Raw genomic sequence first — 24,823 nt, 5'->3', positions numbered from 1 at the left:
GAAGAGCTAAAAGAGATATAGAAGAGCTAAAAGAGGTATAGAAGAGCTAAAAGAGGTATAGAAGAGCTAAAAGAGATACAGAAGAGCTAAAAGAGATATAGAAGAGCTAAAAGAGGTATAGAAGAGCTAAAAGAGATATAGAAGAGCTAAAAGAGATATAGAAGAGCTAAAAGAGGTATAGAAGAGCTAAAAGATATAGAAGAGCTAAAAGAGATATAGAAGAGCTAAGAGGTATAGAAGAGCTAAAAGAGGTATAGAAGAGCTTAAAGAGATGTAGAAGAGCTAAAAGAGGTATAGAAGAGCTAAAAGAGATATAGAAGAGCTAAAAGAGATATAGAAGAGCTAAAAGAGGTATAGAAGAGCTAAAAGATATAGAAGAGCTAAAAGAGATATAGAAGAGCTAAAAGATATAGAAGAGCTAAAAGAGATATAGAAGATCTAAAAGATATAGAAGATCTAAAAGAGATATAGAAGAGCTAAAAGAGATATAGAAGAGCTAAAAGAGGTATAGAAGAGCTAAAAGAGGTATAGAAGAGCTAAAAGAGATATAGAAGAGCTAAAAGATATAGAAGAGCTAAAAGAGGTATAGAAGAGCTAAAAGAGATATAGAAGAGCTAAAAGAGATATAGAAGAGCTAAAAGAGATATAGAAGAGCTAAAATATATAGAAGAGCTAAAAGAGATATAGAAGAGCTAAAAGAGCTATATAGAAGAGCTAAGAGGTATAGAAGAGCTAAAAGAGATATAGAAGAGCTAAAAGAGGTATAGAAGAGCCAAAAGAGGTATAGAAGAGCTAAAAGAAATGTAGAAGAGCTAAAAGAGGTATAGAAGAGCTAAAAGAGATATAGAAGAGCTAAAAGAGATATAGAACAGCTAAAAGAGATATAGAAGAGCTAAAAGAGATATAGAAGAGCTAAAAGAGATATAGAAGAGCTAAAGAGCTAAAAGAGATATAAAAGAGCTAAAAGAGGTATAGAAGAGCTAAAAGAGATATAGAAGAGCTAAAGAGCTAAAAGAGATATAGAAGAGCTAAAAGAGGTATAGAAGAGCTAAAGAGCTAAAAGAGGTGTAGAAGAGCTAAAGAGCTAAAAGAGATATAGAAGAGCTAAAAGAGGTATAGAAGAGCTAAAGAGCTAAAAGAGGTGTAGAAGAGCTAAAGAGCTAAAAGAGATATAGAAGAGCTAAAAGAGGTATAGAAGAGCTAAAGAGCTAAAAGAGGTGTAGAAGAGCTAAAGAGCTAAAAGAGATATAGAAGAGCTAAAAGAGGTATAGAAGAGCTAAAAAAGGTATAGAAGAGCTATTTGTGTGAAAGTAGCAGAATAATATCCTCCTGAGAACCAGAAAAAAAGTTGTTGTTCTTTTGTAAGCACAGTTACATGTTGTCTGCGTATTCTCCTTGTTTAATAAATAGTATTTGGATTCATCTTTGACTCGTGCATGTTCATACACGTCTGCGCTTGCAAAGAAGTCATTTTGTTTCCACATTGCTTTAAAAGGTAAGATATATCACATATGTATTTTTATTATAGAAATACATCATAGCAGGGGTTTTCAAACTGAGGTACGGGGACGCACAGCAGGCTGAAGGAACTTCTTAAATAAAAAAGAAATAAAAAATAGATTACAATAGTAAATAAATAATAAATAATACATATAGCAGTACAGTACTATAATGAGTAGAAAAAGAAACATAATAATGTCATTTGATAGAAACCAAAATATTTCCAAATATTTTATACATAAAAATATACATCTTCAAAGTGTAAATTGGGTCTTTTACACAAAACTATATCGATGCCTTTTAATTGTTAGGATGGGGTTCCCTCACACAAAGAGGATCATACTTGAGGGTCTTTGGCATCTAAAAGATTGAAAAACCCTGCATTATGCATTTTAAAAAAACAAATGTGTGAAGGCAGATCCACGATGTGTGAGATAAGAATAAAATACACATAATATTGTGCACAATCTGTCTCGCCTCATCAATAGGGCACGCATGCGCTGAACACCTCTGAAGTAAACTAAGAGAATAAGTTGCTATGTTTACTTACATAACCTCAGCTTTCGGTTCCAAAAATGAAGGTAACTTTCAGGATATTGACTTATTTACCCATAAACATACCCGCGTATGTGACATAACCTGTTTTCTGGAATACTCCCTTGAGCCCAAAGCTGAATGTATTTTCCCAAGTTTTTTCCTCTGTACAGATGTCAACGTTATGACAAAATTTCCCGTTCACACGGATCCGCGGAAACGACTAAAAACTAAAAACACTGTATTATGCATGCCAGACAAGTAACTGGCAATGTCACTTTGTAGAGACATACGCATTCATACGCACATGCCTATAGATTAAACATGTAATACGCATGTGTGCGCCGTCACTGTTTTCACAGATTTGCGTTTTTGATGTTTACACATTCAAAACTCATTCAAAAACTTGCACTTTGAAATCAATTTAAAAGTTTGCGTCCCACCAAAACGCCGTTGTCATGTAAATGTATGTCTGGAACGCAACGCATGCTGTACAGCCAAAACAATCTCTGTTGCATTATTTTCCTGTTATTACTATAAAGCTGCTTTGAAATAATCTGTATTGTAAAGATACAGATTGCTAGATAAATAATGACTATATATATATCTATTATTATTATTATTATTATATATTAATATATATATATTATTATTATTACAATTACAGAATTCAGCCTATTCACACAGGCATAATATGCACCTCAAGCCAGAGGTTCCCTTCATACCCAGTTCTTCTGGTGATAAAATGTGTATTTTGTGTAAATATGATGTCATTGAAACACATACTTATTGAAGAGATTGAGGCCGATGCGGTATTGTCTCTTCCGCATGAGGTCGCTGCTGAACGCCGGAGAGTCCCAGCTGTTGCGAGTGTCTTTGTGGTAGGTCTGCTTGCTGAGACTATCTCGAGATGAGGATTCTGAGTTTATTGTGTCAATGGAATTTGAATTGCTGTTGAGACTGTCATTGTCTCCATCTGAAAAGTCTGATTCTGTCTTGCTCTGCCGGTTGCCGTTGGTGGGAAGGTGGCTCTCCACCTGCCGGTGTTTAAGGGGCTCTTCGTCTTGAGAAAGCAAGGGAACTCTGTTTTCGGGACTGGCCTGTGGTCCTGCTATGGTTCGTTCGTGGTTATTTTGTGGCTGGCCCAAGCCATGGCTTGTGTCTGCTGAGCTGTCACTGGGAGGCTCAATGGTCAACAGGGGTAAGTCCATAGAGAGGTGCGTCCCCTGGCACTCGAGGGACGGAGGGCTCCTGTAGCTAGTGTCCCTGTCCTCCTTGTCCTCCTTGGCCCCCATGGACCAGTACTCCTGCGAGGAGCCGCCGGACGGCTCAGACTGGGTGCTGGAGGGCTGATCAGCGGAGCAGGGAGGCTGGACCGGTGGAGAGAGCTCCTCTTCATCGATGAAGAGTGTCACGTCACAGATCTCATCCAGCTTGTGCTGCTCTTCAGGCTGAGGGAGCTCATCTTCCTGGCGCAGACCAACTGCTTGTTCAGGCTGGATCTCCTCTTTGCGCAGACTACGGCAGTTCAGTGCATCGTCAATTGACTCCGCCAGTGACTTTACTTGCCTTGAGAAAGTGTCCTCTAGCTCTGTGATTGTGTCTGTTAAATCGTTTTGAGGTTCTGGGGCCTCCAGGATAACAGGAACCATCTCCCCGGCTTGTGCCATGGCTCCCGCTTGGCTGGTATCCTCCAGGAGAGACATTTGCTTCCCCTCAAAAACAGAGCCGTGGACTTTCTCGGCTCCTTCAAAGGAAAACTGCATCCTCATGTTGGACAAAAGAATCCTGCGGGACATGCGGTTCTCCGACATACAACTCCGGAGGCGTTCAAAGTTCTTGTTCATTTGGTGTCTGCGGAAAGCTGTCTGGATGGTGCGTGCAGCATGGCAGGTTATGAAACGGCCCCCGTATTTCCGCTCAAGCATTTCCACCTGGGAAAACCAGGAAAACCAGGACGTTTTAGATGGTATCACAACAAAGTGATTAGGGTTAATTAGGGTGTACAACACAGAGTTAAACAAGATGAGACCAGTTCGAAACACAACATTAGTGATACACATGACTGCGGAAACTACAAAATGCAGTATATCTGGTCCAGCACTAATTAGCCATGACACTGTACCTTCTTGTCCTGCAGGTCTGTGGAGAGCTCATAGCTTTCAGAGAGGGAGCGTGAGCGTTTGATGGCCTCCTCCTCGGCCTGCTTGCGGAGGATGGACTGAGAGTGTTGTAGTTTGGGTCGCTGAGGGCGCTGTGGGCCCGGCTGGACGCTGTGGCTGTACACTGAGCCCTCGGACTGCTCAGGACTCAAGGAAGAACTGTGCGGGACAGGGCCACGGCCATATCCTACGCTGGAGTCCAGGGAAGGGCCAGGCTCACTGTTTTGAATATTCCCCTCCACACTAGACAAGACAGGAAAGCAAGACATGTAATACACATTGACATGGTACAATGGGTTTCAATTACTAACAAGTTTTGCAAAGTTCTCACGTTTGCAAACTTTCTGCTGGCTTCAGAGCATGTGCTTATTTATGCTGGTAAAAATTCTGGTGACACTTTATGTTGAAAGTCCACTTTAGACATTCTACTAACTTTGCAACTACATGTCAATAGAGTATTAGTAGACTGTCTGCTTAATATCTCTTTATTTTGATGCTCCAGCAGACATTCTTCTGACTATGCAAGTACTTATACTGTCAACTCACTCTACCAACCCCAATCGAGTTAGGGACCATCAAAATAATGTGTACCCTTCTTTCTTACCCTTTCTAATGTTGACGAATCCATCCAAGTGTACAGTCATTCGCAGATCTCCATGTCAGTGCTTCCCAAACCTGTTCCTAGAGGCACACCAACTGCACACATCTTCAAACTCTCACCTGACTGAACTCATCAGCTCATTAGAAGAGACTTCAAGGCCTGAAATTGATGGGTCAAATAAGGGAGATATCCTAAATGTGTGCTGTTGGTGTGGCTGCAGGAATAGGGTTGGCAAACACTGCTCTGTGCTCTCTAAAGATGCACTCGTACCCAAGATCTTCAAGTTAAACCAAGTGTCCCATTCCGAGTACCAGCTGAGATATAAAAATATACTAAATATACTTGACTTCTGTGATTGCATTTTCATGCTGAACCTTTCCCCGAGGCCATTCACACTAAACCTGATTTGGTTTAAACCAGAAACATCCGTCTAGCGTTAACAATGTAACGCAGTGTAAAGCAAGAGTCACACCTGTCAGATCAATCTGTGGCACCATGCAACTATTCCATCAAAATTAGAAGGTAGTTGGAGAAATCATGCTGTTTAATGCCTCACAGATCAGAAGAATAAAAAATTCCCCTCCTCATTTGTAGAATAAGATGCAGTGTTTCTGATGGTTTGCATTCAACACTTGTGAGATTATTGCTGATTACTTATTAATAATAAGTCTTGACTTCCGCTCTGTTAATATTTGAACAGCACATACGGCCTGATTTCCAGGACTAAGGAATGCATCAACATTATTATTGCTCACACTTGGTCCTGCACTGTTTGTCCCAGAGGCCTGGATCAACACAAATCATGCAGCTTGTGGAGGAGAGCTGTGTTCCTTTTCCAAGCAATCAGACAAAACAATGGGCTTCAGTTGAGTAGTGGACAAACCAAAATATCAGAGCGAAAGTCTGGCTTGGGTCTATATGCATTTGATCCAGTAAGCAACTACTTAATAACCTCACAGAAAAGGAAACCTAGCAACAACTTAGCATTGTGTTGGCGAGTTTGCACAGGTACAAGTAGTTTTTTTGGTGGAAATGTATAATAAATTCACATCAGTATCCAACAACTGAGGGGGAAAAGTAAGAATATATAAATGTATCAATTAAAACATCCTTCTAATAGCAGACTTGTTTGAAAATCTTAAAGAATCTCAGAGAACAACTGAAACAAAAATTACATTTTGTTTAGAGGTCTAACCAGAACGGATTCGTTCAAATTCTATTAAATATATTGAAGTGATCCAGTTTTCTGATGCTCTGCACATCTATCCAGCACAAGTAACAGCAGACCCGTTTACACTGCAAGTCAGACATGTGTCCTACAGTATATAACATGATTTTAGACCACAGTAAGAGCATATATCTTTCATATTTACATGAACATTACTCACTAACTCTTACTCTCTGCAGTTTTTCGACGTGAATGTCGTCCAAAGAAAGATCTCCTGCCAAAAAAGTCCAGTTTCTTCTGCTTATCTGCCATTACGAGCCACAAGTTCAAAGGTCAGCTAGGTTTCCCCAACATAGCCAAAGTCTGCTCTGATGAAACCAATCATTTACAAACCCGCACATCAGGCTTGACGCAGAGCCACAAACTCGCTTGCATGCAAATCGATTGTTCAAATCATGTAGAAAAGAAACTTCCTTCAACAACTTCCTCCTTCAGGTCTGCAGTGCCGTCATGCCTGCAGTCACATGCAGCTCTGTACAAACAACAGTAAACAGACAGCAGAGGCGGGCCTAATGTAAACCAAGCACACCTTTTTATGCAATCAAGTGGAATACAGCGGACTGTATGCACAGCTATTGTGAAGTACTGACTTTAGGCTGTTCTAACTAATCAAAAGACACACTAGTGGTACTTCATCCTTAAATATACCTTCAGTCTTCCTTAGCTTTAAGTTACAATCATCTTTGATTACAAGCCTTTTACACATCTTCAGTTTAATATTTTGTTGATCAGTTTAACAGAATGGAACCAAGCTAAATAAATGGCTTCCATAAACATACTGGTATCCTAAGAATAGCATTAGTAAGTAGTGGTGGTGTTGAATTATCAATGCTGGCTATCAGACTCCACCTTTCAATACCTCATACAACCCATGTCAATACAAGTACGGTGCAGGATTGCTTATTCCTAATTATGATGTATGTCAGCATATTATAAAAGGACAACAGTGACCAAGACAGCAGGACTAGTGCCACGTCCACAAATACACACTTACATGTCCACACGTACAGTACATGCAGTCATGGTGAAACTCACAGTTCTTGCATAATATCTCTAGAGAAGAATCTCACGCACCATCTGTCCTGCAAACACTGCCACGTTCCTCTCGCGCGGGCGGCGAGTCTAGCTAGCACAAATGCCAGCGCTCAGTGTGGAAAGCATGTCATATCAGTGAGGGTGAGATGAGGAACAACAGTGTGCATTTACTGATGATGATTTCTATCGTATAAGAGATGACTGGAACATGTAACATGTAAAGGATAACGATGCAGCATCCAAAGTATTATTAAGGGGAATTTAGTTGATAATTTAGCTGTTTTAAATTACACAAATGACCACAGACCCTGTCATTCGTTGACCAACTTGTGTGGCTTCTGTCAGCAATTGCTGCGACAAAGCAACTGGATGCCATTCATTTTCAGCGAGAGCTGGTCAGTGTTTGGTGACACAGTCGCACAGCAGAGCTCAAACGCAGAGAGTGCTCATGATTCCCACAGCTTACACATCCTCTCTATCCTCATCTGAGCAATCTGTGCCGAGATTACGGGACAGCTCCCATTTTCTCAAAGTAGTTTCTTATCATCTGTATCAAAATTAGCTGGAGAAACTCTATGGCCATTATGTGTATTTTAAAGGGTTAGTTCACCCAAAAATTAAAATTCTGTCACCCTCACGTCGTTCCAAACCCGTAAGACCTTCGTTCATCTTCAGATAACAAAGTAGGATATTTTTGATGAAATCCGACACTTTCTGATCCCTCCATAGACAGCAACGTCATTGACACTTTCAAGGCCCAGAAAGGTAGTAAAGACACCGTTAAAATAGTCCATGTGACTACAGTTGTTCAACCTTAAAAAGATGGTTCAGAGTAAAATCAACTATTAGGGGGCAGCCCTATTGCGCACAAAAAGTATTCTCGTCGCTTCATAACCTTAAAGGGATGGTTCGGAGTAAGATCACCTAGGGTCCTTTGCACCATGACCTCGAGCCAAACCCCCCCCAGAAGCCTTTATCCCTTAGTTGAACATTATTAAAGTTAGAGCTTATTTAGAGATATCAGCCGGATGGTTTAGTGCAGCGCTTATGGATCCTATGATGTATCTGGTAAATTACCGCACTAATAATGCCCAGAATGGCACTAAACTTCTACAGTAGTACAAATAGGTCCTGTACTCATAAAACGAGGCATTGGAAAGTTTGTAAGTACATCAGGAGTTTATTTAAATAACACTTGACTGATGGCTCATGCTACACTCTCAGAAAAAAAGGTACAAAAGCTGTCACTGTGGCGGTACCTTTTCAAAAGGAACACCTTTGTACCTAAAGAGTGCATATTAGTCCCTCAAAGGTACATATTGGTACCAAAAGTGTACATATTAGTACCTAAATGGTACATATTAGAACCCTTTTGAAGGGTACTGTCCCAGTGACAGCTTTTGTACCTTTTTTTTCTGAGAGTGTACCGCTAACCCGGACACCGACGTCACTTCCGTGGTTTGGGAAAAGCATGTAAAAGTCCTGGCAGAAAGCCAGTATCTTCAACATTTTTTATCATTTGTTTTCCGAAGTGTGTAGCGTCTGGACCAATCGGACACACACAAATTATTCATTTATTTAATGAATAATCCAGCAAACTCACTCTCCCAACAAAGGCCTGTGAAACTTCCCCCCAAAACTAACATCCCAAATGAAGCTAACACACACTGAGACTGATAAGAGTTTTACGACCCAAAGGAATTTCCAGAGAGCTGCGAGTCTCACTTAAACTCTTGCAGAGGAGGAGAAATAAACCCTGTTAATCCTATATATTCTATGTATAACCACTTGAGAAATGTGTAAACATGTATTTAATTTTCTCATCTCATGATTTTCCTTTTATGTGGTTTGGCTTTTGTATTCTTGTATTGGTTTAATGTTTCAGACTTTGCATATTATGGTTAACCAAAATCATTTGTGTGGCATGTTTAGTGTCTATAAACTCCAATCTTTGTTTCCCATTTGTTAATTTACATTACATTTTGCTAACTTTGTGACGCATTAGTTTTATAAGCATCTTAAAGATTCTTGTGTTAAACATCCAATCAAATTACATGTTCAAAGGCCTGCTTGAACAATAGGTCATAAAAGAATTTCCCTCCAAAGGAAAACACGTCTTATTGGCTCACACACCTCCAGAAGGTGTGGCATCTTCATGCTTTAAAGTCACTGATCACAAGTCACTCTTACTCTCTTCTGGAATCCTGATGTGAAGATGATGCTGAACTAGAAGTTTCTAAGGACCCACCAAGCTTGTGCCAGGCTGCGGCCTTGTCTTTCCGTTCACCAATGATCCTCTGACTCCCACTGGTTCTCTCTATCAAGACCACATCAGCAAAGATCAACTGGAGCCTCAACAAATTGCATCAGGACAGTTTAATTCAAATGGGCGAGACATGCAAGTATCAAACTTAGTCTCATTATTTGATATATTAAGTATCCTTTCCCCTTTTAAAGAAGGGTGTGTTAGAACTAAACTGATGGTTTGCTCAAGGCTGTTGATCTGCTGAACTTCAAACAATGCTATAACTTCTTGCTTTCCTGTATTCTGCTTCAGCTCTCTTTCCCTTGGTAAACTGTGTGCATGTATGTGTGTGTATGTTAGAGTAGTTTAAGTGTTTAGACTAGTTAATAAAATCTTGTTCATGTCACACGTAAAGTTGTCCGTGTCTCAAGCTCATATCTGCAGTCTCTAATCATTAGATCTTTACTACTGCTCTTAGTAGTACTGTAAAGTAATAAAGACATTTCCCATGCCCTGGAAATGTACATTTCTTAGAGATAATAATCAATTAATCCTGAGTGTTCATGGGACAAACAGGTTAATTGATTGTAATATTAATTCACAACATTAAGTTAATTATACTAACTGATCCAAATATTCATAATCAATTATAACAAGTTATTATTGATTATTAATATTTCATACAGATAATTTGCTACAAGTGTTGACAACTTAGTGTAATCTAATAATTGTTGCAAACTGGAACTACCAACAAAATATGAGTGCATTCCTGGAACTGGGCGTTGTTACACTTCATCCTTATGCATCGCTTTCTGCCAAGACTTTTACGTGCTTTTCCCAAACCCCTGAAGTGACGTCGGTGTCCGGGTTAGCGGTAGCATGAGCCGTCAGGCAAGTGTTATTTAAATAAACTCCTGATGTACTTACAAACTTTCCAATGCCTTGTTTTATGAGTACAGGACCTATTTGTGCTACTGTAGAAGTTTGGTGCCATTCTGGGCATTATTAGTGCGGTAATTTACCAGATACATCATAGGATCCATTAGCGCTGCACTAAACCATCCGGCTGATATCTCTAAATAAGCTCTAACTTTAATAATGTTCAACTAAGGGATAAAGGCTTCTGGGGGGGGTTTGGCTCGAGGTCATGGTGCAAAGGACCCTAGGTGATCTTACTCCGAACCATCCCTTTAAGGTTATGAAGCGACGAGAATACTTTTTGTGCGCAATAGGGCTGCCCCCTAATAGTTGGCTAACCGTTAGTCGACTAGAAGAGGCTTGGTGGACTAAGATTTTATTAAAAAAACCTCCACAGAAAGTGTTGAAATCACGCAGGCTGTAACTGACAGATCGTTAACAGCAGGAAATCCAAACATTCGCCTATCATTCATCGACCTCAAAGATGGCTTATCACTTGAAACATGTAAGTAGCAGCAACTGTACAAGTCCACTCGCTCTAATATTAACCTAAATGTGGCTATTATAAGGGGCATATCCAAGTGTTTGTGTGGAGAGCGCGCGCTCATACAGGTAAGAGTAATGCAAACATAACTCACAATAACAACAAAACATTGTGCTTTTGTAAATTGATGGTGCTTTCTGCCATCTCGTTCTTGAACTTGAGCGCATCACACAAATTAACCAACTGAAAATTTTCAATGCAACAATCAACACATTATTTTTAATTCTGACCTCCACATAGAAGGCTTTTAAATGCATTAGTGTCGGTTTTTGTATGGATTGCATTTTTATTTAGTTATAAGGGGAACAACAGTGAACTTCAAAGTGCAAGACGAATGACGTGTGTTCTGCTTAAACTGCTCGTTCAGCATGTAGAGTCACTCAGTGTGGAAATGGGCATGGAATAGTGAACAAACTAAGTGACTTTGGTCCTCTGATAGATGGTAAAGTGCGACACCTGTGCGGTTGCTTTGCCATTTCTTACCATCACAATTTTTTTTTTTTTTATGGCAAGAACTGGTGTTTTAGTGATATTAGGAACATTACATTCAGAGATATTCAGAGTGTGAAATATTGCTAAATGTAAAGGCCACCAAACACGTGTTGCACCATGTACCAGGGGACCCGTGTCCTCTTGAGTAGTGAGAACATGCACACGCTGCTGCTGCTGCTTGAGTTAGCATGCACACTTTAACCTGTGTGGAAATGGGCATGGAATGGTGAAAAAGGTCACATCTAAATGAACTGATCTCGTTCAAGTCAAAAATATTATTTAACATCAGTGAACCAACCTACATACATCAATTTATACCAACAAAACTAAGATTTATGGGTTAAATCAAGCAGAAATGGCTCTTTAAGGAAACTGTCGTCTGTGTGTGTCGTGTGTGTGCGCGTGTGTGTGCTAAAGAGTGACCGACTCTTCAGTAAAGTCATTGCCCATCACAGGCCACAGTAAAGAGGAACAGCTGTTGTATGATTGAGGGGAAAATGAAGAACAGTGTGAGATGACATCATTTCCTCTTCAGGTTTTCATTACGGTACACAGAGAAAAGCCCTACAGTCTGAGTCGAGTTTCTGACGGTAATCAAGAGTGGCCACCATAAACACTAGATGCTTTCCATCAGAAAACAGTTCCAGTGTCTTGAATATTATTAAAGTGAACTTGTACCCAATCCAAAATACCAACTAAGTAATGTTTTAGAATTTGGCATTTTTTTGTTTTGTTTTTGTCAATAATCCATTCAAGGAAATGTTCTTTTTGAGTCTCACATGAGCATCCAGACTGAATGTAATAAACTGTGAGAAATGTGTGTGTGTGTGTGTGTGTGTGTGTGTGTGTGTGTGTGTGTGTGTGTGTGTGTACCTGGTAAACCCTTCTTTATGGGGACCAAATGTCCTCACAAGGACAGTAATACTAGTCATGTTTGTCCTTGTGAGGAAAACAGCTTAGAAATCACACCGAGTGATGTTTTTTTAAAGTGGAAAAATGCATAAAGTTTTCTGTGATGGGTAGGTGTGTGTGTGTGTGTGTGTGTGTGTGTGTGTGTGTGTGTGTGTGTGTGTGTGTGTGTGTGTGTGTGTGTTTGTGTGTGTGAGTGAGTGAAACATCCCCGCTGGGTGTCTGACAAATAGCAGGAGGATTCCTGCATTCCAAGTGAATAAAGGTGGATGAGAAAAGGGGCAGGAAAAATCTTTGGGAGTTTTGGTAATGAAGAGCAGATTTCAGCCGTGTGTGTGTGTGTGTGTGTGCATGCCGGTTGTCTCAAGTGGATTTCCATATGTGCCTACAACACGCCACAGACCAGATGACCCATTTGCAGTAGTTTGACTGTAGACGGCATAAGAATGAACCAGAGTCAAACACAACATCACATATAATACATACAAAGGCCCCAAAAACTATTTGGATACTTTAGCCATATTTTAAAAGTCAAGTGAATTAGATAACTAGAATAAATGCAAATTGGTTTGTTATTTAAAGAAAGAACAAAATAAATAATTGTGACCAGTGTTGTGGAAAGTTACATTTAAAAGTAATACATTACAATACTGTATTACTCCCTAAAAAAAAGTAACTAACTGCGTTACTTAGTTACTTTTTATGGAAAGGAATGTAATATGTTACTTTTGCGTTACTTTTTCTCACCTGGGCTGGGTTTGCTGATTTGTTTGTTTTAAAAAAGTTGTATTTTGTCCAATGTAAAAACCCTTTCACACCAGAAGTGAAGTGAATCCTCCTCCGGCTGAAGGATGCAGATTCACTCCAGTCCAGCAGAGGGCGCCATTAAACAAAGCCTTCAGCCGCTGCCATGCTGGACCACAGAAGAACAGACACAGGAGAAGAGGGTTCAACACTGTTCAGCAATAAAACTAAAAAAGTCACAAATGCGATGTTTTTCTGATTCACATGGTGGAGTCGGATTATCGAAGGTCAGCAGCAAAGACATTGGTTACTAAAGTGAGATTAAATACATAAAGTATATTTGTGTTATTTAACATATCTAACTACAGCAGGTTTGCGTAATATTCTGAGTTCGCCTTTGACAGTTTTTATTAATTTTGAGAAGCACTGAATCTGTTTTTGTGTGTATGATTATGTACCATAGTGTTGTAACCCAACTATAGCTACGTTTCAGTCAGACTGAATTCATGAATTCATTGAATCTGAGTGTAGTGTGACATGAACGCTGATAAATGATCAGGTTGATGTGCGCGTTTATATGTTGTAAGCTTCAAATCGGACTCAATGTTTTTGCCATGCACACACTGCACAGTTACTCAGAGTCTCCCACTGTGTGATGATAACTCTTCTACACCGCTGCTGTTCTGTGTCTCAGAGGGCAGATTTACCATCGATTTAGAGACGAAGAGCACATGAACAGTTGTGCTGAGCTGCTTATATTGATCAAGTAGTAAAACTCAAACATGTGTGTGTGGATGAGAGTCCGAAACGAGGACTCGAGGGGTGTTGTCCTGCTCCTCTTCACACACTTGATGACACGACAGTCACATCATGCGTCATCACCTCATCTCTACCTCACTGCACATGCGCAGTACTTTCCAGATCCAGTTTCCAGTGCGCTCCAGTGTTTACACTTCCTCTCGATCGGATTAGAAAAGGTTTAAGCCACCCCTTACAATCAGATTTGGCCAATTCATTCTGGTTACATGTGAGTCTTTTATTCCGACTGTGCTACTAGTCTGATTTCCATCGCATTATTAAAGGAACACGCCGTCTTTTTGGGACTTTATCTTATTCACCGTATCCCCCAGAGTTAGATAAATCCATACACACACTTCTTATCTCTGTGCGTGCCGTAACTCTGTCTGACGCAGCCACCGCTAGCCTAGCTTAGCACAAAGACTGGAGGTAAATGGCTCCAGCTAGCATACTGCTCCCAATAAGTGACAAAATAACGCCAACATTTTCTTATTTACATGTTGTGATTTGTATAGTCACAGCGTGTACAAATAACAAGGTCACATGAGACACAGCCATCTTCTAACCGTATACACACTGGGAACTATATTCTCAGGAGTCGAAGCACTGCTACTTTACCTCCAGTGTTTGTGCTAAGCTAGGCTAGCGGTCAGACAGAGTTACGGCACGCACGGAGATGAAAATGGTGTGTGTGGACTTATCTAACTCTGGGGGATACGGTGAATAAGCTAAAGTCCCAAAAAGTCGGCGTGTTCCTTTAGGGTCCATGTAAACGCAGATGCTGACTGTGACACTGTGTGTTTTGCCAGACATTAGTCAGAACTGCAGCTGTGTGGTGGCGAACTCTGTTGTGTGTGAGCGGACTGATCTGCTAGACACCGGTGGCTTAAAGTCAGTGCAAGAGTGATTTCGAAAAGTGAAGTCTGTTCTGAGAAAACCTCTAGCAGAATTAGTTTACGGATGCCACTTGCTTTGGTATTTTGTTTTCTAATGCAATAACAATTGGGCATTTAAGGTGCAACTTCAATGTTGTAATACTCTGAAGCCTGTACTGTATAAGACCTCTTGCAGCCGATCACTGAGTTACTGGAAGACACAATCTCTGGCAATCAGAAGAATCACACAGACATCAAATAACCAGCAGTGTTGGAGAGACTGGCCCGAGGTAAAGGGTTTGCTGACCGTTGGCAGAGGAAATGAGGCGTGTGTGTGTGTGTCCTCCAGCAGAGGAAGCAGCCGGTCCCTGCTGATCTCTCTGTTATCTGGCTCAGCACATGTGACATGTACTACACAACACTACACAACAACCCAAAGCTCAGGCCCGGTGTCCATCACTACAGGACAAAAACAGTCAAACTCCACTAAAGTTAGAAAACAAACAGCAACTTTAATTTGAAAACCCTTACGCAATGAAGCTTCCAATATTTAACAGAGAAACACAGACCTTCCACAACAGCAGTGGACATTATGAATAAACCATAGCATGAGCTTTTAAAGTGCTCCTCTGCACGAAAACCTCCAATAAGACGTCTAACCTCAGCTGAGGACATCTCTGGCTAATAAATAACCCATATATACTCAGTTTCACACCGTCTCTTCTCTTGTGTTAGAGAGGGACTGTCATGTAACAGTGGATCTCTCAGCTGGATGGGCTAAAACACACCTCCATTACTGTGATCATCTCATAAATATAGAGCAAGTGGACCAGTGCTACAGAGACCAGAGAATGGATGGACCCAGTGAAACCAGGTCAACATCGTGTGTGTGCTTCTGTAGGTACAGGGTTTTCAACACACACATTACTGCATATTCCACCGCTTTTCTGAACCCATTAGTGACTTGAGAATACTCCAGCATAAACAAATAATCTGGACTTTAGTGCCATAGTTTTAATAAATGCACAATAAAACTTATTGTCAAACTGCATTGCTTAAATACTAGCTCAGACCTCGACTTCCCCACACACACTCTTATAGTCCAGTCTTACCAGCTGTCCAGCTCCAGTTCAAGCAGAGACTGTGTTTTCTCTGAGTTGCACTGCAAACACCACATGTCTGCGGAGGAATGCGTGTCCACAAAGAGCCGAACTCAACCATCACTGGATCCGAAAGCACAACAGCAGCTCAGAGACTGAACCACGACTGCTGTCTCTCTCTCTCTCTCTCAGAGACCCGAGGAACTCCACCAGCAGATCTCAGGCCGAGAGCTGTCCAAACACACACCCTGCTTCAGATGAAAGAGCTTGCACTTCTGAGAGAAGCAGAGAGAAGGCGGGAAGGAACGAACACTGACTTCTGCACGGGCGGCAGAGGAATGCCAGTGGGAAAATGTGGAAGCACCTCTATTAATAGAGCCTTTCAGGGAGAGAGGGGGGGGGGGAGGGAGAGTGAGAGAGAGAGGGGGGGGGAGAGAGAGAGAGAGAGAGAGAGAGAGAGAGAGAGAGAGAGAGAGAGAGAGAGAGAGAGAGAGAGAGAGAGAGAGAGAGAGAGAGAGAGAGAGAGAGAGAGAGAGAGAGGGAGAGAGAGAGAGAGAGAGAGAGAGAGAGGAGAGAGAGAGAGAGAGAGAGAGATTGTCCTGTTCAAACTCTCCAGCGTTTGCTGCTCTTCTCTGACGATCAAGTGTTTATGATTCATGTGAAAAACACATAAAACACATCAGTATTATAAAACATGCGCATGGTTTTTTGTAGAAGAAGCGGTTGAGTATTCTTTGACCTTGCTTGAGTGACCTCTCTTTGAATCTATATGGGAATTTATAAAACTTAACACTTAACACAACTTAACAAGTCCTTGATGCTGATTGGTCAATAACCATGTTTTATTTATGATAAAGCACGGCTATGGCCGCTTCACCGACAGATCAGTGCATCACCAAAGACTTTAGATATAGAAACACAGTTCACTCGTCTTACTATGAATGGGAGAAAGTGCAGCACACCACATGGCGGAATAAGCCCCGCCTTCTAAATAAAAGAGCCATTCGCCGACTGGTAAAGTCATTGTGTTACTGCGGCTGCATTGGTGGATCTAGTCTGAAAAATGATCTTTTTTTTGAGCATAAGAAACAGCATTAACGAGGCAGCTGTCAGATTTCATTGGTGATTTCAAATATGTATCTGAAACTGCAGAGGAGGGCGGCGTGAGCTGCAGGACTGACACTGGCCCGCTCTGAATAATGCTGAGGTGACAGGACAAAGAGAAAATAACTACCAGATGGCCAACGGTCTCCTGTACAAGGACAGCAATCCCTGCGCCTGCACTGCTGGATGAAGGTGACCGCGTCCTCTCGTTTCCCTCCCTGTGGAGAACATGACTGCTTCCTTTGGGTTTGCTGCATCTTAAACTTCAAACCTCGCATTGCACAAGAAGGGAACACGTGACAGGTCAGAGAAGACACGTGAAGCATTACAAGCATGCATTAGTCAACAGCTACAATGAAGGAATGACACTGACAGCTGATGTGTGTTTCACTGTCCCTCCTCCAGACGCCACAGCGTCGTCTCTCACAGCAAACTTCCCAATCCCAGCCATGCGAACAGCAAGCTTCAAACAGACACAGTGTGATTCAACAGCAGATCGAAGATCACTAAGATGAGTTGAACACTGGTTTGTGGGAGTTTTGACTGGCTGTTATTCACAGAAGGAGTCTGTCCGACAGGTTGATGTCAGATCCGGGAACTCCAACTGGCCCTCCATAAAACATCTGCTTCAACTCAAAGCTCAAGCCTTCAGTGACTAACTCCCACCAGGCCCTCCACGGCCGCTTCTCATTACCCAAGCCTGAAGGCATCTCAAAGAGTTACGCTTTAACAAGAACTGACCAGAAAATGTGAAAAGAGAAAAGGGGTGTTGAAAAGCAGCAGCACCCCTGAAAAAGCGGAATGTCATTCCATGTTTCTGATTCTGATGGGCTTTTCCCGAAAGCAGACCTGTTCTGTGTGGTCAGAGCTGCTGTTGGCTGAGTCCGCTGTATCTGTGGGATCTGAGGGACTCCAGGAAGAAGATCTGGGGATAGGGAAGCTGTTTGTAGAGACATTCCCAAGAAAAAAGAACATCTGAATGCCTTCACGAAGGGCCCGTTAGCTAAGCACACTTCCAAGGCACTCCCTGCAGGGTCCAGAGAAGAGACCCCAAGTTTGATAGAGTTGAGAAAATGTAGACTATATTTATTTGCAACAACTATGTTAAAGGGTTAGTTCACCCAAAAAAGAAAATTCTGTTATTAATTATTCATCCTCATGTCGTTCCAAACCCGTAAGACCTTCATTCATCTTCAGAACACAAACTAAGATATTTTGGATTAAATCTGAGAGCTTTCTGATCCCTCCATAGACAATAAAGTTATTGCAACTTTCAAGGTCCCGAAAGGTAGTAAATCATAGTTAAATGGTCCATGTGAATACAGTGGTTCAACCTTAATGTTATGAAGCAACGAGAAAAACTTTTGTGCTCATTAGAGTCACAAATGATTTGCTCTTATCATCCGATCGTGGTTGTGTCTCTCTATTAGTGTTACTCGATCTTAGTGCTGCTTTTGACACCATTGACCACAACATTCTTTTAAATAGATTAGAACATTATGTTGGCATTAGTGGAATTGCATTAGCATGGTTTAAACCATACTTATCTGACCGTTATCAGTTTGTAGCAGTAAATGAAGAGATGTCTCATCGATCACAAGTTCAGTATGGCGTACCACAAGGCTCAGTACTAGGACCGCTGCTGTTCACTCTGTACATGCTACACACACACACACACACACACACACACACACACACACACACACACACACACTCTGTACATGCTACCCTCACACACACACACACACTCTGTACATGCTACCATTAGGAGATATCATTAGGAAACATGGCATTAGCTTTCACTGTTATGCCGACGATACTCAGCTCTATATTTCTTCAAAACCCAACGAAACTTACCAATACACAAAATTAACGGAATGCATAGCGGATATAAAAAATTGGATGACTCGTAATTTCCTACTTCTAAATTCTGAAAAAACAGAGTTTCTAATTATTGGACCAAAAACTTCCTCACGTAATAACCTAGAATACTGTCTAACACTCGATGGCTGCTCTGTCGAGTCTTCGTCGTCGGTTAGGAACCTGGGTGTGCTCTTTGATACCAATCTTTCATTTGAAAGTCACGTGTCTAGTATCTGTAAAACCGCATTTTTCCATCTTAAAAATATATCTAAATTACGCCATATGCTCTCATTGACAAATGCGGAACAATTAGTTCATGCGTTCATGACCTCAAGGCTAGATTATTGTAATGCTCTACTGGGTGGTTGCCCTGCACGCTTAATAAACAAACTACAATTAGTTCAAAACGCAGCAGCTCGAGTTCTCACCAGAACCAGGAAGTATGACCATATTAGCCCAGTTCTGTCAACACTGCACTGGCTCCCTATTAAACATCTTCGTCACGGCGTTAGCTAGAGGCAAAACAAAGGGAAATCTGGAGGCAGCCAATACAAACCAGCACAGATTCGGATACATAAGGAGCTTAAAATGTCATCGTGTTCTGTTGTTGTGTGCAATACTCGACGGAGTACATGCTTCAATTTGAAATTTTATCGCATAATGTTTTCTAAACTATTGTGATTATTTGGGAATCATCTGTGATTGTATATACATTGATGTGATTGATTGTGATTAAACTTTTTGAAGAACCTGGTAAGAAAGAATAATCAAATACATAAAGTTAAAAAATGTATTTGCTGCATCTGGAATTTTTATTTCTAGAAAATATTCACATCTTTAAAATTTGTAATGTAATGTCTCTCTTTACATGGTCGTCTTCTGGCCTTGGCGCTGGCTTGGCAGAACTGCGGATCGTACCACACAAGTCGTGTACGTGACCATTCAGCACATAGTTATAGGCATCTAAAGATTTATATGCCCTTAGTTTCTCTTTACGCTCGGTTTCTCTATCAGGTGTAGATGTCAAGCCACTCAACCAGAGGTAACGGTAACTGGACAGTGAGTGACTTTACACATTAAGATTTTTCTCCAGTCATTGTTAAAAAAACAAGCTAACAAAACTTGCTAACTGATGTTAGTGAAGCAGCCTGGGGGATAGCTCTGCCTCCACCCAAGCTCTGCCCACAAAAAAACGTTACACTGTTTACTAACTGAAAAGGGGTCAATAGACTAAACACGCGGTGTGCATGTGCACGCCATCACCGTTTTCACAGATTCACATTTTAAGTTTACACGGAGATAACGGTTTTCAAACATTTTCAAAACTTGCGCTCTCAAGAAACACTGTTGTGCAAATGAACGGCCAGAACACATTAAAAGTTTACTGTTTCCAGTTAAAACGGTGTCGGTGTCCCCTAAGTTAATAACTAATGATCTTTGCAACGGAAGTGAATCAATCAAAACTAACTTTAGCTGGACAATAACTTTATTCTAGAGCGGCTGTAAAGCCTAAACAATCTCTGTTACTGTAATCTCTGATTATCACTGTAAAGCTGCTTTGAAACAATTCGTATTGTTAAAAGCGCTATATAAATGAAGGTGACTGACTTTAGGAGCCGGCCAATAATGGGAAATGCAGGAAAAGACAAAAACAAACCAAAAGTCCTTGAAAACGAAGCAGAAACACGACAGTTCATGTGCATTCCTGCAGAACATTTGACCTCTACCCTTTTTCACTAACAGTTAACTAAAAACAACACCAGAGTTTTGACAGCGTCATATATCAGCTGGAATAGCAAGACTCATGGATTCAGGAGAAACACAGTCAAAGCCAACCCAAGAGAGGGAGCTTCAGGGAAGTGGATCGTTATTGGACGTGGAATAATTTTAGACTAACAGCTCCAATTCACTTTCATTCTATGGAAAATATATTCTGGATATTCCGCTATATCACTTATCTGGCATGAAAAAAGAAAAATCATGTATAGGTTTAAAGGCATGAGGGTGACTAAATAGAGACCCTTCCTGCAAGGGCAGCAAGCCAAATCCATTCGCTAGGCCTGGATGGGCAGGTGAACCCTAGTGGAGAAAAAGGTATACTTTATTGTATTTGAAATATATTCCCCTTTTCAATAGTATAGTGCAAATATACTAACAAAAATTTTACTATCTTTAAATATATTAAAAGTATATTAGCATCATGCTTTTACCTATTTTCACAATACAACTTTTAACACAATTTAAAATAATTGTACTTTAGTATATTTTAGAAAAATATACTTGAAGTGAAAATTCAGCTTATTTTTTAAAAGTGTATTTATTTGCACTTTAATACAAATATATTTTAGGTATATTTTAACTGTGTGCTGGAAATGATCACTGTAACAGTGCATAAAATTATACTTTCAAAATTCATTATAGCATACAATAGTATTTTGTACAAAGTATAACTAAGCATTAATTGTCTATTATTGTGCATTTGTTATTGAAGACAAAGTGTGCAATTTGTTTTACACAATTTAATTACAACTAAAATATACTTAGTACAAAATGAGTTGTTTCAAAATAGTTCTAGTTAACAAGTTCAAGTTAACTAATCATTAACACACTTTAACATTAGCACACATTAATGCACGCCTGCATTTTTTTTTTCACCAGGGAACTTAAGTGAAATAAAGAAAAAAAGTGAAAGAATATCCATCCTCTAAAGAATCCAACTTGATAATGAAAACAGCTCCACAGTATGACACTGTTTTCTTCTAGATGTGCTGTACAGCAGAAACAAACTTTGTTGTATTATTTTCATGTTATCTCTGTAAAGCTGCTTTGAAACAATCTGTATTGTAAAAAGCGCTATAGAAATAAAGGTGACTTGACTTGACAGTCAGATGTCACAAACTCCATTTAATGCTGCAGTTTTATCTGATATAGCAATAGCCAATCCAATCAATCCAATCCAATCTAATATCCTCTGTAAATATGAAAACACTGGTTTCACAAATATCAGCCAGTAAAGCAGATATTCCTCTGCCGTCAGCCCTGAACAAGCGATCTCGTCCTGTCTGGAGTCTGTGCTGTTGGAGTCAAATCAACATCTTCTCTGTTTGATATTCGATATCTAATGTGGCCTAAGTTTATAAATACTTTTTCGGAGGCCACAGTATAAATTTAGCATATATATTTAAGTCACACACACACACACACACACACACACACACACACACACACACGCACGCACGCACGCACGCGCACACGCACACACACACACACACACACACACACACACACACACACACACACACACACACACACACACACACACACACACACACACACACACACTCACTCACTGACAGAAGAGATCACAAGTGCCTCACTCAAAACACATGTGGTGTCTGAGACCAGTTAGACCCAACAACAGCATCAGTCCACCTCAACACAAACACAATGCCACGTGTTTCAGTGCTGCTTGATGGTCAACATCGGAGTTAAAAATAACCAGTCTTTATTATTAAACCAAAACACTCAAACACACAGGAAAAAAAGAAAAGCACTATATGCAGACGTGAGAACCGACCACGAACAACTGAAACACAGGGCTATAAATACAGGGGTAGAACAAGGGAATCTCAACCAGACACAGGTGAAACTAATAGAAACAAATGAGAACATAATCAGTAACCAAGGAAACCGAAACTACACAGAACAGGGGAAAAGGAACTAAAGGAAACGGAACAGAATGTCAAAATAAGAGTCCATATAATACAACAAACCTGACAGGTGTAACAAGCTGAGTTAAAATATAAACACGAGCGTTCACATGTTTGGGTCGGCAAGATTTTACTGTTTTTGAAAGAAGTCTATTATGCCCACCAAGGCTGCAAAAATACAGTAAAAACAGAAATATTGTGAAATATTACAATGTAAAACAGCTGTTTTCTATGTGAATATATAGTAAAGTGTAATTTATTCCTGTGATCAAAGCTGAATTTTAAGCATTATTACTCCAGTCTTCAGTGTCACATGATCCTTCAGAAATCACTCTAATATGATGATTTGATGCTCAAAAAACATTCATTATTATTATTATCAATGTTGAAATTTGTGCTGCTTCATATTTTTGTGGAAATTGTGATAGATTGTATTTTTAGGGTGCTTTAATTAATAGAAAGTTCAAAAGAACAGCATTTATTTAAAATCGAAATCTTTTGTAACATTCCTTCTGAATAAAAGTATTCATTTCTTTCCAAAAAAAAAAAAAAACATTGGTAACACTTCACAGTAAGGTTCATTATCTGTTCATTATTTGTTTATGCTAGTTCACTGTGCATGAACTCATGTTAACAAATACAACATTTGATTTTAATAATGTATTAGTAAATGTTGAAATTAACAAACTAAGATTAATAAATGCTGTAGAAGTATTTATCATTCTTAGTTTGTTGTTATTGTAAAGTGTTACCAAAAAATCAAATACATAAATAAAAATCTTAATGACCCCAAACGTTTGACCTTTTACCCCTCGACATGAACGCAGGAGTCACTGTCTGCAGGGTTTAGTCCCAGTCATCTTGAAGGAGTTACACAAACCCCTTATATACTGCACCGCTCATCTTTTGGATGTACTTATAGTAGTTGTAGGTACAGTTATTAATTCCTTTATGTGGTGAGGTTGAGGGTTATGAAACCTGAATGAATAGAATCATGATTATGAAAACAAATATTATGATCATTGAATTAATATGAATTATTCTGATCAAAACATGTATTACAAAGTTTTTCCCACCACTTCTAATCAGGTGTATAAGAACTGACAGACACAAGCTTATCTCAGAGATCTCTTCTGCTGTCATACTGGACTTGATGCCAATGTTTTGAGCCTTTGGGCTTTTTCTCATAAGGAAAACTGGTTTTGATTCGGTTCATCCTGTAGGAGAGATGACACTGAATAATTCATGAGAATATCACATTTCCCCTCTGACTGAACACCCAACACTTCCACTGGTCATCAGCAGCTTATGTAAGAGTTTGTGTACCAGTAGATGGTGTAGATGGGGCAACAATATCACATTTGAGCTCTAGTTTCCAGCACTGAACAACAGTGGTGCAGAGTAATGAAGTTGCTGGTTCAATCCTAGAGAAACTTTCATCCAAGACACTTAACCCTGTAAACTTGACATATGAAAAAGTACTTTTATGGCTCATATAGTATGAAATACAGAAGGAAGATCTGAAGCTTACACTCGGCAGTGGCGGTCTAGACCACGGCAGAGCCACATTTATCTTAAAGCTGAAGTTCACCTAAACAATTTAAATTCTGACATCATACCCTCATGTCCTTCCAAATATGACTTTCTTCTGTTACTTAAAAAGATATTTTGAGAAAAGTCTCATTGTTTTGTGTGTGTGTGTGTGTGTGTGTGTGTGTGTGTGTGTGTGTGTGTGTGTGTGTGTGTGTGTGTGTGTGTGTGTGTGTGTGTGTGTGTGTGTGTGTGTGTGTGTGTGTGTGAGATGTGCAAGCTTGTTGAGCACACATCCCTCTTTCACAGACATCAGTGGGGAGTTTGTAGTCGGGTCAGATATGTCAATAGCAGAGAGAGTAAAATGAGGAGCCTATTACTACCCTGCTGGAGCAGCTCTAAATATTCACTGTTTCATTTAAGGGGTCCCATTATGCCCTTTTATGAAGTCTTGATTTAGTTTTTGAGGTGTACTAGAATATACTTTCATGCATGATTGTTAAAAAAACATTATTTTTCACATATTTTACATTATTACAGCACTTCTCTCTACAGTCTGTCTCGAACATAGATATCATATAAAGGCTAGATGGCTAAAGGCGGAGTCACTTCCGGCATCACCGGCGGCCATCTTACCACAGGGCTCTGTGAATTAAGGTGAGTGAGCAGCACGCACACAAATACTCTTATCTCGCTGAAATCTGGACGCAATACAAGTTTTCTGTTTTCAGATTTTTACAACAGAAATGAATCAGTCAAAAACTTACTTAAACTGGACAGTGACTCTCTTCTACAGCCGATCTTTCTCTCTTCTATCCAATCTCTGTTGCATTAATTTCCTGTTATCACTGTAAAGCTGCTATGATACAATCTGAACTGTATAAAGCTCTATATAAATGAAGGTGACTTGACTTGAATACAAGTTGATAAC

The 24,823-nt window shown here is 40.1% G+C and overlaps 1 protein-coding gene and 1 long non-coding RNA gene across 4 annotated transcripts in view; one reads left to right on the top strand and one right to left on the bottom strand.

The window, feature by feature from the left end:
• Positions 1–24,823, bottom strand: part of LOC308703114 (IQ motif and SEC7 domain-containing protein 1-like) — a 106,748-nt gene that overhangs the window by 26,876 nt on the left and 55,049 nt on the right. For 2 of the 3 annotated variants that reach the window (XR_014031682.1, XM_081386389.1), the window contains exons 1-3: positions 15,698–15,996; positions 4,160–4,439; positions 2,821–3,968 (exon numbers count right to left, since the gene is read on the bottom strand). Coding sequence is in view for 2 of the 3 variants with exons in the window: in XM_081386389.1 (XP_081242515.1) it covers positions 2,821–3,968; positions 4,160–4,439; positions 15,698–15,762 (1,493 nt within the window). In the remaining variant the exon portion in view is untranslated. Of the gene's footprint in view, positions 1–2,820; positions 3,969–4,159; positions 4,440–15,697; positions 15,997–24,823 lie in introns of those variants that run through there. The other variant, XM_081386388.1, reaches the window with a different exon arrangement.
• LOC308703116 lies at positions 16,739–19,445 on the top strand. The gene is made up of 2 exons (XR_014031683.1): positions 16,739–17,092; positions 17,195–19,445. It is a non-coding gene; the product is annotated as an uncharacterized lncRNA (long non-coding RNA).

The sequence above is a fragment of the Scardinius erythrophthalmus genome (genome assembly GCF_964197995.2).
Source record: "Scardinius erythrophthalmus genome assembly, chromosome: 15".
In the NCBI taxonomy this organism is placed as follows: domain Eukaryota; kingdom Metazoa; phylum Chordata; class Actinopteri; order Cypriniformes; family Leuciscidae; genus Scardinius; species Scardinius erythrophthalmus.
Note: the sequence above shows the minus strand (reverse complement) of the source record. Positions and strands in the feature narration are given on the sequence as shown.